This window comes from Malaclemys terrapin, chromosome 4, assembly GCF_027887155.1.
Source record: "Malaclemys terrapin pileata isolate rMalTer1 chromosome 4, rMalTer1.hap1, whole genome shotgun sequence".
NCBI lineage: Eukaryota > Metazoa > Chordata > Testudines > Emydidae > Malaclemys > Malaclemys terrapin.
The window spans coordinates 80,583,415-80,595,759 of NC_071508.1; the positions used below are offsets into that span (position 1 = coordinate 80,583,415).

General features: G+C 40.1%; 1 protein-coding gene across 7 annotated transcripts in view; it reads right to left on the reverse strand.

Annotated features, from left to right (window-relative positions):
* The window catches only part of PHF21A (PHD finger protein 21A), a 289,517-nt gene that overhangs the window by 191,656 nt on the left and 85,516 nt on the right, over positions 1–12,345 (reverse strand). For 6 of the 7 annotated variants that reach the window (XM_054024656.1, XM_054024658.1, XM_054024659.1 and 3 more), the window contains exon 3: positions 1,678–1,832. In XM_054024656.1, coding sequence (XP_053880631.1) covers positions 1,678–1,731 — 54 coding nt within the window. In that variant the 5' untranslated portion in view covers positions 1,732–1,832. Of the gene's footprint in view, positions 1–1,677; positions 1,833–11,151; positions 11,345–12,345 lie in introns of all 7 variants that reach the window. The other variant, XM_054024654.1, reaches the window with a different exon arrangement.

Below are 12,345 nucleotides of genomic sequence, written 5' to 3' on the forward strand. Positions count from 1 at the left end.
GAGCTCAAGGAGGAAGGCCTGGCTGCCTTGCAGCCTTGCAGGAGGAAGGAACGCCAGCACTGCTACTACCGGGGAAGCTAGAGAGAGCTCCTGGCTGGTGGCTAAGATAGACATGCTGAGGCCCTGAGGGAAGGGTGAAGAAAGTGCTGGAGGTGTGGAGAAGTGGCCCAGGAAAACGTACTGAGAGGTTGGTGGGGATACAGCACGTGGCTGGCATCTACAGGGTCCCTGGGCCGGAACCTGGAATAGTGGGTGGGCCCAGGTCCCCCCACACTGGTTGGACAGTTGGATTGGCCCCCGGAATGGGGAGCGCAGTGTGTGGGGCATGGCCAGAGGGCTGTGTCATGAAGACAATGCTGTAGTCCTTGGAGTGATGTGGGTCCAGGAGCAGGAGTGACGGTGGGCGAGGAACACTGGGAACGGACATACTGACCTGCGGACCTGATCGCCAAGACAACCAGCAAGAGGCGCTAGTATGATGAGTGGAGCCTCATCACAAGCACATAATGCTAATCTGCAATTCTGGAAGCTGGTATCTGGCTCTCTTTAAATGATCCACCTGCTCCCAGTAAAAGGCCTCAGCGTCTATCAGAATGCATCTAAAGCTAGAATAGAGGAAAGGCTTGAGTTCTGTTCCACACTCTTCCATGTTTTGGTCTTAACACTTCATAAACTTTATTCAGTTAGAGCTCACAACATCCCTGTGAGCTAGACAAATATAATTATCCTAATTTTACTGATCTAACCATTCAAGTATTATGCTCATTGTGGTAGCTGACAAAAACAGAAGTGAAGAGACTTGCTCACAGCGAGACAATGTCAGAGCCAAGTTTACAGTTCAAATAGTCTATAAACTTCATCACAGAATCCCACACACATCTCATTTTACTCGTGTAAAAGAAGTAGCAGTTCTCACATGTCCCTGAGAGATACTCACACAGTTAGTTGATTTTATATTAATTTAGTATTTTGAAAAGATAACACTACATTATGGTAGTAACTCCATAGTTATGGTTGTGACCTTACCTTATCTTTGAAAAACCATTTTGACACACCTCCACTTACGTTTCTCAATGCTATACCAATCTAACTAAAATTACTCATTTGCGATGAAACGGAATGGCTGTTATTTTTATTGCCATTTAGCATCTGACAGACAAAGCTTAAGCATCCTAACACTACAAAATAAAGATTCTTCTTGAGCTCAGGTGAAAGGAGGTTGTTTCTACAGCCAAATATCTTGGGTTCTATTTAAAATACCACTCGAGTGGCTTTCACCCTGGGGTCTAAGCCCCAGCTCTATCAGCATTCAGGATGTTCTCACTGGAACACATCTCTCCATGATTCCAGGATTTTCTCCCTATCCCTCATGTTAGCTGTATGTGCCTTTGGACCACAGAAAGACCTTTCAGCCAAAATTCACTGAAAATGCCCTCTTTAGATTGTTTCCTCAATGCTGAAGAATGTCATTTTAAAAAAAAATTCAGACCAATGGATTTATGAAGTATTTACTGGCATAAAGAAGCCACTGATGGTTAAACAGAAAGTTTGAAGTGTAAAGTTCTATAGCAATTTCAAAACTTAACAGGCTATTGCTATACCTGACCTCTTAGGACTAACCATTACTTGCACTAAAATGTATGAGAAGAAAACCAAGAAATAAAGAATACAACTTACCTGGTGAACCTGAATTTCCACTTTCAGAGCCTCCTGTAGAGTCTGCAACTCCATTCTCTACTTTCTCCACTCTTTCTAGCTGTCTCTTTACTAATTCCACAGTGCGTTCAGTCTCTGGCTTCAGAAAATGAAAGTTCCTTTTCTCCACACTATTGCTGTAGAATAAAGTTTTTATTTTATGGTTAGCAGAAGCCAGAAATTAGGCAGTTTTTAAAACAGTTATACTATAATAAAAAACATGAATACTGAAATCAAATAGACCATCTTTCATAATAACATCTGAGTCTAATTTGCAGATGATCCTTGCAAACATAGGGAACCTAACAGCTTCCCAAAGAAAGCTTTCCTTCTGATCTTTTAACCTGACTTGGAAACTTTCTGAACTCCTGAAAATTGACATTCTTGCTCCCTGTGTTAAAGTTCGCGGGCAGACATGTTTGCCTACAAACACTCTACTAACTTACATATTAAACTAGAACAGAATATATATTCCCAGTGCTGCACAAAAGGGATTAAAACATATCTTTTACTGGAGGAACAGCATTGCATAAGCTCGAAAGCTTGTATCTCACCAACAGAATTTGGTCTGACAGAAGCTATTACCTCACCCACTTTGTCTCTCTATAATCTATTAAGACCATTTAAAATTAAATTAAAAATAATATTCAAGTGGTACATGTTTACAGCTGAAGTTCTGAAGAAAGTCAAACCACTGAACTAGTGGTAGTCCTGGGGTAAGTACCAGAGTTTGTTGAAGTGCTAAACCAGTTTAAGACAGCAGTAGCCTCTTCTGGAAGCACAGGGAAAATATTTTCTTCACGCCAGTTTAACTAGTTTAGTTCAATGACTAGTTCATTCAAAGTTAAGACACCAGTTGGAAGCTGAAAATCATGAAAGCTTGTTTTCCACTTCCAATCTTTGAATAAAAATGTGATATGACAGAATGAGATTTACTAGCTCTAAAATCCAGAAGACAAACTAAACTATCAGTTCAATTCACTAACCATAGATAATGCTTTGTTCAATAAATCAGTTATAGTTTTAAACGCAATTTTAAAAAACAAAATTATCAAAAAGTTTATTTATTCAGCACATTTAAGGCAGAACTTTTAATGAATTAAAAAAATTAAGTTTTAGTGCATTTTTAGTTGCATTAGAATTTCCATCCAAATACAGCTTGACACAATCTCTCTCACACACACACACACACACACACAAAATCTAGTAAACAAGAAATGCATTATTCACCACTTTCTAACAATCAAAAATGTAAAAATTAGGAATCTGAATAAATGTATGTTAAACTCTAAAGTTCCTTAAATAAACTTGTACTGTAGCCTCCTAGTTTTATAAAAGCAGCACCAAATTTAGTGTAACAGGTACATTTAATTGAAAATCAGCATGTTGTAATGGTGAGCAACCAGTGAAAATTAACCTCTCTTTAGGAAAATAACTGAAGTACAAATGCAAAGCAAGATTAAAATCTGATTTCAATCAAGGTTTCCTGCTTGTTGATCTAAATTATTAAAATCTGTGATTTAAATCAATCCATGATGATTTTTAATAAAGTCAATGAGTCTTATTTTAACATTTTCTGTCTATGGCAAAAAGAAGAACAGGAGTACTTGTGGCACCTTAGAGACTAACAAATTTATTAGAGCATAAGCTTTCGTGGACTACAGCCCACTTCTTCGGATGCATATAGAATGGAACATATAATGAGATATATATACACACATACAGAGAGCATAAACAGGTGGGAGTTGTCTTACCAACTCTGAGAGGCCAATTAATTAAAAAAAAAAAAAAAAAAAAAAAAAAAAAAAAAAAAAAAAAAAACTTTTGAAGTGATAATCAAGCTAGCCGAGTACAGACAGTGTGATAAGAAGTGTGAGAGTACTTACAAGGGGAGATAGTCAACGTTTGTAATGGCTCAGCCATTCCCAGTCCTTATTCAAACCGGAGTTGATTGTGTCTAGTTTGCATATCAATTCTAGCTCTGTAGTCTCTCTTTGGAGTCTGTTTTTGAAGTTTTTCTGTTGTAAAATAGCCACCCGCAGGTCTGTCACTGAATGACCAGACAGGTTAAAGTGTTCTCCCACTGGTTTTTGAGTATTTTGATTCCTGATGTCAGATTTGTGTCCATTAATTCTTTTGCGTAGAGACTGTCCGGTTTGGCCAATGTACATGGCAGAGGGGCATTGCTGGCACATGATGGCATAGATCACATTGGTAGATGTGCAGGTGAACGAGCCCCTGATGGTATGGCTGATGTGATTAGGTCCTATGATGATGTCACTTGAATAGATATGTGGACAGAGTTGGCATCGGGGTTTGTTACAAGGATAGGTTCCTGGGTTAGTGGTTTTGTTCAGTGATGTGTGGTTGCTGGTGAGTATTTGCTTTAGGTTGGGGGGTTGTCTGTAAGCGAGGACAGGTCTGTCTCCCAAGATCTGTGAGAGTAAAGGATCATCTTTCAGGATAGGTTGTAGATCTCTGATGATGCTAGAATTGATATGCAAACTAGACACAATCAACTCCGGTTTGAATAAGGACTGGGAATGGCTGAGCCATTACAAACGTTGACTATCTCCCCTTGTAAGTACTCTCACACTTCTTATCACACTGTCTGTACTCGGCTAGCTTGATTATCACTTCAAAAGTTTTTTTTGTTTTTTTTGTTTGTTTGTTTGTTTTTTTAATTAATTGGCCTCTCAGAGTTGGTAAGACAACTCCCACCTGTTTATGCTCTCTGTATGTGTGTATATATATCTCCTCATTATATGTTCCATTCTATATGCATCCGAAGAAGTGGGCTGTAGTCCACGAAAGCTTATGCTCTAATAAATTTGTTAGTCTCTAAGGTGCCACAAGTACTCCTGTTCTTCTTTTTGCGGATACAGACTAACACGGCTGTTACTCTGAAACTTGTCTATGGCAGGAGTTCTCAAGCTTCGTTGCACCGCAACCCCCTTCTGACAACAAAAATTATTACACAACCCCAGGAGTGAGGACCGAAGCCTGAGCCCAGCTGCCCCAGGTGCAGGGCCAAAGCCCGAGCCCTACTGTCCCAGACGGGGGAGGAAGGGGGAGGGCAAAGCCCAAGAGCTTCAGCCCCAGGCAGGGGTCTGTAACCTGAGCCCCACCACCCAGGACGGAAGTCCTTGGGCTTTGGCTTCGGTCCCGAGCGGTGGGGCTGGGGCTCGGGCTTTGGCCACAGCCCTATGTCCCAACAAGTCTGAGCCAGCCCTAGCGACCCCATTAAAATGGGGTCCCAACCTAGAGTTTGAGAACCGCTGGCCTACGGGAAACAAACCAGGGTTGGGCAGAAAATGAAACTGATTAAGAACAAAGTGAAATTTACCGGTCTAGTTTTGCTGTCCAAACTGAGTCAAATCGCAAAAAGTACTCAGTATATAAATGGTGAAAATATAAGTATTAGATTTTAATTCATTAATTTTTTAAGTTTAACGGACATTAGTTATAGGTAAAGTGTTTTTTAAAGAAAAGGGAGGGGGGGCTCCAATCATGTCTCCTAGAACTGTGAATAGAAGGACCATCTGAGTGTGGCTCTCCCAGCATCGGATATTGAAGAGACAGGGCAGCTGCCTCTACAGCACCACACCCACACAGAGATTCTTCCACAGGTTTCATGAGGTTCATATGGGCAAGTAGGTGGAAATTAGGTGAGAAACTACACAACATTTCCCAGCTCTTATGCGGCAAACCTTTATGAGAAAATACAACTCTAGGCTCTCTTACCCTTTCCTCAGAGTCCCCACCAGGGTTCCAGAAGGACCCGTGTCCTGGTAAATTGCTGCTGATGCAACTCCAATTGAAATGCAGTACTTGGGAGCTAAGAGGGGGGTGAATGCTGATGTAAGGAGCCTCAGAGGCACAGGGTCTTCCACTGGCCTCAGGGAATCAACCAGATTTGGGAGCAGGCCCCACAGTCTGTGATTAGGCCAATCCCACATATCCCCAACTGGATGACATGAGGGAAACCTCTGCATAGGATTCCTCATGGAGATCTGCTCTCCCCAAACCCTTCATTGTGGGCATGACCACCTGAGAAAAAGATCTGAGCCATAATTTCTCTCATCAGCGTCTCTTTAAACAACAAGAAAACCTACAATTAGTATCCTGCAATAAAATATTAATCCTTTGAGTTATAGAAGTGCAAACAATTCACCTATATTCTACCCTACTTTACATATTACATTTTTTGATCTAGAAAGGACAATTTTTTCTTTTTAAACCAAGAAAAATAAAGTTTCTACTTTTTAGATTGCCTGCCAACTTTCTGTCCAAGAGGAATTTTTTTACAAATGAAAAAGAGACTAGTATTGAGAATGTTGAGGCCTTTAACTCTAGTGCTTATCTGTTATTGTAGCTAGCACATATTAGGGTTATGTGATTCTAATAGAGTATTAAACATTGCACATTTACACCAGTTTAAAACAAAAAAGGTGAAAAGCAAAGGAAAAATTAAGAGACTATGCTGTCAAACACAATATAGAAAAAGTAAAATCAGGTTTTACACATGTGCTTTAAATTTAATGTAAAAAATAACAGAGCACTGGAAATATAAAGACATAACTACCATTAATGAGGGGGCAACAGAGGGTCCTGTGGCACCTTTAAGTCTAACAGATGTATTGAAGCATAAGCTTTCGTGGGTGGCTGACAGTTCAAATTCATTTGTCAGGTGTGTTAGTGGGGCATGAAAAGCAAAGTTCAATTATTCTGAAAATACCCTTAACAACCTATGAGTTACACATTTTAACCTTTATAAAAATTTTAGTTAGTATATGCAGTACCATGCATATGTGCAGCTAAAAAGTCTGGGTCATGCTAAATTCAAATTTTCAGATTCAAGCATTTGCAGTCCACTGTTTTCCTTCTGAAATAAGCAATAAATGGGTAATTACTGGCAATTAGTGCACATCACAGGTACACTGTGGCAGGCATGAGGTCAAAGACAAAGCCAGCCAAGAACTGCATCAGTATCTTACTAATGCACAGCTTCACAGAGTCTGTTGCAATTTGAGGATATTTTTTTACCATTTTCCATTCCCCCCCCCAAAATAAATACACAAACACCAATAACTGGGGGGAGGGGGGGAATTTTAAGCAGCTCCTTAAATTTCAAAGGGCTTTGGATCAGATTCCATATAAAAGGAGCTCTAGATAAGCCCAACACTCACCTCACAGGGCAAGAGAAATTAGCAAGGAAAATTAACATCTTTCTCTAACCTTTCTTCCTCTTAAGTTCACTAAACTCTTGACTTGCTCCCTCTTTCCCTCATCTCACAACCCGTTACTCTTTCAAAAGAGCTGATTTTGGCCCAACAGTCCTTTCAATTAAGGGCTAAGGGCACAAACCAGTTCTGAAAAAGTCAGCCAGACCCACAGAAAGCAGTTCAAAACTGCCACGTTTCTCCTCTTGAACCATTCTTCCAGGCTAGCTGCTGTATTTGTCAGATAGTAGCACTATTATTCTTTTCGCAAAGAAATGGAATGAGGATCCCTGAAGCAGTTCCCAATTCTTCTTTTTTAAAATACAAATAAAATGTTACACAGTATAAATGCTTTGTATTAGTAATAAAAATAATACTTACATATAGGGCTGTCAATTAACCGCAGTTAACTTATGCAATTAACTCAAAAAATAAACTGTGATTAAAAAATTAATTGTGATTAATTGCACTGTTAAACAATAGAATACTAACTGAAATTTATTAAATATTTTTGAATTTTTTTCTAAATTTTCAAATATATTGATTTCTATTACAACACAGAATACAAAGTGTACATTGCTCACTTTACATTATTATTTTTGATTACAAATATTTGGCACTGTAAAAATGATAAAAAATTGTATTTTTCAATTCACCTCATACAAGTACTGTAGTGCAATCTCTATCATGACAATGTAACTTACAAATGTAGATTTTTTTGGTACAGAATTGCACTCAAAAACGAAACAATGTAAAACTTCAGAGTCGACAAGTCCACTTAGTCCTACTTCTTGTTCAGCCAATCGCTAAGACAAACAAATTTGTTTACATTGGTGGGAGATACTGCTGAGTGCTTCTTATTTACAATGTCACTTGAAAGTGAGAACAGGCATTCACATGGCACTCTTGTAGTCGGTGTTACAAGGTATTTACGTGCCATATATGCTAAACATTCATGCTTCGGCCACCATTCCAGAGGACGTGCTTCCATGCTGATAATGCTCATTAAAAAAATGTGTTAATTAAATTTGTGACTGAACTCCTTGGGGGAGAATTGTATGTCTCCTATTTTACACACATTCTGCCATATATTTCATGTTATAACAGTCTCGGATGATGACCCAGCACATGTTCGTTTTACATGTACCGTTCATGGTACTCCAGAACAATGGGAGCAGCGAACCGCGGCCACTGGGAGCCACGATCGGCTGAACCTGCAGACGCGGCAGGTACACAAACTGGCCTGGCCCACCAGGGGCTTTCCCTGCACAAGTGGCGGAACAAGTTTGGGAACCACTGATCTAGACCATCCCTGACAGGTGTTTATCCTACCTGCTCTTAAAAATCCCCAATGATTGAGATTCCACCACCTCCCCAGGAAATTTATTCCTGTGTTTAACCACTCTGAAGTTAGGAAGTTTTTCCTAATGTCCAACCAAAACCACTCTTGCTGCAATTTAAGCCCATAGCTTCTTGTCCTATCCTCAGAGGTTAAGAACAACAATTTTTCTCCCTCCTCCTTGTAACAACCTTATATGTACTTGAAAACTTTATCATGTCCCCTCTCAGTCTTTTCTTTTCCAGACTAAACAAATCCAATTTTTTCAATCTTCCCTCACAGGTCATGTTTTCTAGACCTTTAATCATTTTTGTTGCTTTTCTCCGGACTTTCTCCAATTTGTCCACATCTTGCCTGAAATGTGGCACCCAGAACTGGACACAATACTCCAGTTGAGGCCTGATCAGTGTGGAGTAGAACATAAGAATTACTTCTCATGTCTTGCTTATAACACTCCTGCTAATACATCCCAGAATGATGTTTGCTTTTTTTGCAACAGCGTTACACTGTTTACTCATATTTAGCTTGTGATCCACTATGACTCCCCAGATGCTTTTCCGCAGTACTTCTTCCTAGGCAGTCATTTCCCATTTTGTATGTGTGCAACTGATTGTTCCTTCCCAAGTGGAGTACTTTGCATTTATCCTTATTGAATTTCATCCTATTTACTTCAGACCATTTCTCCAGTTTGTCCACATCATTTTGAATCTTAATCCTATCTTCCAAAGCACTTGCAATCCCTCCCAGCTTGGTATCGTACACAAACTTTATAAATGTACTCTTTATGCCATTATCGAAATCACTGATGAAGATATTGAACAGAACCAGACCCAGAACTGATCCCTGCGGGACCCCACTCATTATGCCCTTCAGGTATGACTGTGAACCACTGATAACTACTCTCTGGGAACGATTTTCCAACCAGTAATGCACCCACCTTATAGTAGCTCCATCTAGGTTGTATTTCCCTAGTTTGTTTATGAGAAGGTCATGCGAGATAGTATAAAAAGCCTTACTAAAGTCAAGATATACCACATCTACCGCTTCCCCCCTGCCCACAAGGTTTGTTACCCTGTCAAAGAAAGCTGATTTGACAAAATTTGTTCTTGACAAATCCATGCTGACTGTTACTTATCACCTTATTATCTTCTAGGTGTTTCCAAATTGATTGCTTAATTATTTACTCCATTATCTTTCTGGGTACAGAAGTTAAGCTGACTGGTCTGTAATTCCCTGGCCTGTCCTTAATTCCCTTTTTATAGATGGGCACTATATTTGCCTTTTTCCAGTCTTCTGGAATGTCTCCCGTCTTCCATAACTTTTCAAAGATAATTGTTAATGGCTCAGATATCTCCTCAGTCAGCTCCTTTAGTATTCTAGGATGCATTTCATCAGGCCCTGGTGATCTGAAGACATCTAACTTGTCTAAGTAATTTTTGACTTGTTCTTTCCCTATTTTAGACTCTGATCCTACCTCATTTTCACTGGCATTCATTATTTTAGATGTCCAATTACCACCAACCTTCTCGGTGAAAACCGAAACAAAGAAGTCATTAAGCACCTCTGCCATTTCCACATTTTCTGTTATCAGCATGGACGCATGTCCTCTGGAATGGTGGTTTAAGCATGAAGGGACATATGAATCTTTAGCACATCTGGCACCTAAATATCTTGCGATGCCGGCTACAACAATGCCATGTGAATGTCTGTTCTCACTTTCAGGTGACATTGTAAACAAGAAGTGGGCAGCATTATATCCTGCAAATTGTAACCAAAGTTGTTTGTCTGAGCGATTGGCTGAAGTACAACCGAGTGGACTTGTAGGCGCTAAAGTTTTACATTGTTTTACTTTTGAACACAGTTATTTTTTGTACATAATTCTACATTTGTAAGTTCAACTTTCATGATAAAGAGATTGCACTACAGTACTTGTATTAGGTGAATTGAAATATACTACTTTTTTCAGTGCAAATATTTGTAATCAAAAATATAAAGTGAGCACTGTACACTCTGTATTCTGTGTTGTAATTGAAATAGATATATTTGAAAATGTAGAAAACATCCAAAAATATTTAAATAAATGATATTCTACTATAGTTTAACAATGCGATTAATGTTTGACAGCCCTACTTATATAGCATTTGATCTGTGGATCTCAAAGTGCTTTACAAAGGATTGAAGTATCATTATCCCCATTTTACAGATAAGGAATCTGACACAGAGTTGATGCGATTTGCCTAATAGTCTAGCCAGTTCTGAAATGCTGCTGAGCACACAGTCTGAAAAAAAAAAAAAAAAAAAAAAAAAAAAAAAAAGAATTTTGTTTAAGTTCAGCCAACAGCATTTATCAAACTGTTGTACCTCAAACAAAATTTCATGTTTTCTCCTCTCACGCTGTTGCACTCAGCCACACTTCAGAACTGATGGGGATCATATCTTCCCATCTGCCTCTGAGCAGAGGACAAAAAGCAGGTGGGTCTAAGCAGTGGGGTAAAGCCCCAAAAGAGAGTGCCAATGGCAATTACCCCTACCTATACTGGCTCTGCAGGAATCCAGGCTCCACACGGTGAAAGGAGGTGGAACCAGAGATGCAGCTTTTTCTACAATACTATTCACCTCACAAACTAACACTGACCAGGCTCCAAAATGGGATCCAGAAGAACCAACAGCAAAGGATTTTCTCACTTCAGGATTAATGCAGGAACTATGCTGTCATTGGGCCACAGTGCACAGACACAGAGCCTCCCAGTAGAATACCCAGTATGTTTTTGAATTATCCTTCCCCAAGATTTACAAGGATTTGAGGCTCCCAAATCTCCTATTACTTTCACAGGGGATGGAGTATAGGCTTTTGACAGAAGTAGTGAAAAGGAACCCAGAAGGAAGATTACCTACCTTACAATAACTGGTGTTCTTCAAGATGTGTGGTGTGCCCGCGCTGTGTGCTTTCAGGACCAAAATATCTTCAATAGCACAGGTGTCTGTTGGGCTGCACCTGCACCTCCTCATGCTTTCATCCAAGGGCATAAAGGGTGGCACAGACCAACTGCCTCCCAGTTTGAATCAGGATACCATGGATCAGGATAACCTAATCACAGGGGAGGAGGGCAGGTTGTGAATACTCACAGGGACCACACATCTCTAAGAACTCCAGTTATCGTAAGGTAAGTAGCCTTTCCTTTCTTTTCAAGTTTTGTCCCTTGCGGGTATTCACTGTGGGGGTCTCCCAAGGGTGAGAGGAAGTATGTTGTACCCGAGTGGGGAATCACTGAGCCAAAAGGAGGCATCTGTGGCTAAAGTTTACATCAGTGTATAATGTCTGGTGAAAATGTGCACAGAGCCCCAAGTGGTGCCTTCGCAAATCTCCAAGAGGGACAATTTCCTGTGAGGAAGCTACTGATATCACTTTAGATATTGTAGATCCTGACCGTTTGAGGAGAAGAGATTTTAATAATGTCAGAGGAAGATGCAAGAAGGTATCCACTTAGAAAGTCTGAAAGAGATAGCTTTCCCTTTCATTTTTTTGGCAAAAGCAACAACCAACTTTGGAGACTTCTGAACAGGTATTGTTCTGTGCAGATAGAAGACAAGAGCTCTGTGCACATTTAGGGAATGGAGTCTTACTTCCTCCATGCTTTGGTAAAGTTTAGGATAAATCACTGGCTGGCATACAGCTTGGTTAAAGTAAAACTCAGAAGAGACCTTAGGTACAAACTTAGAATGTAAAGAAACCTTGTCCCTGTGAAAAATAGTGAGATGCGTCTGCCATTAGGGCTCCAAGTTGACACTAACTTTCTAGCAGAAGTAATAGCTGTTGAAAGGTGACTTTGCAGGACAGGTGCAGGAGTGAACAAGAGACTGAAGCATCAAAAGGTGGTCTTGTGAGGGCAGACAGGACGAGGGTCAAGTCCCAGACAGGGACCAGCTTGAAAACTGGAGGAAACTTCCTTCTGATGCCCTTCAGGAACTTTGTCATAATGGAATGAGTAAAAACAGAGCAGCATGCCACCGGAGAGTGGAAAGCACTAGCAACTGCCAAATGTACCCATAGGGAGCTGATCGACAAGCAGAACATCTTAAGTGACAGAA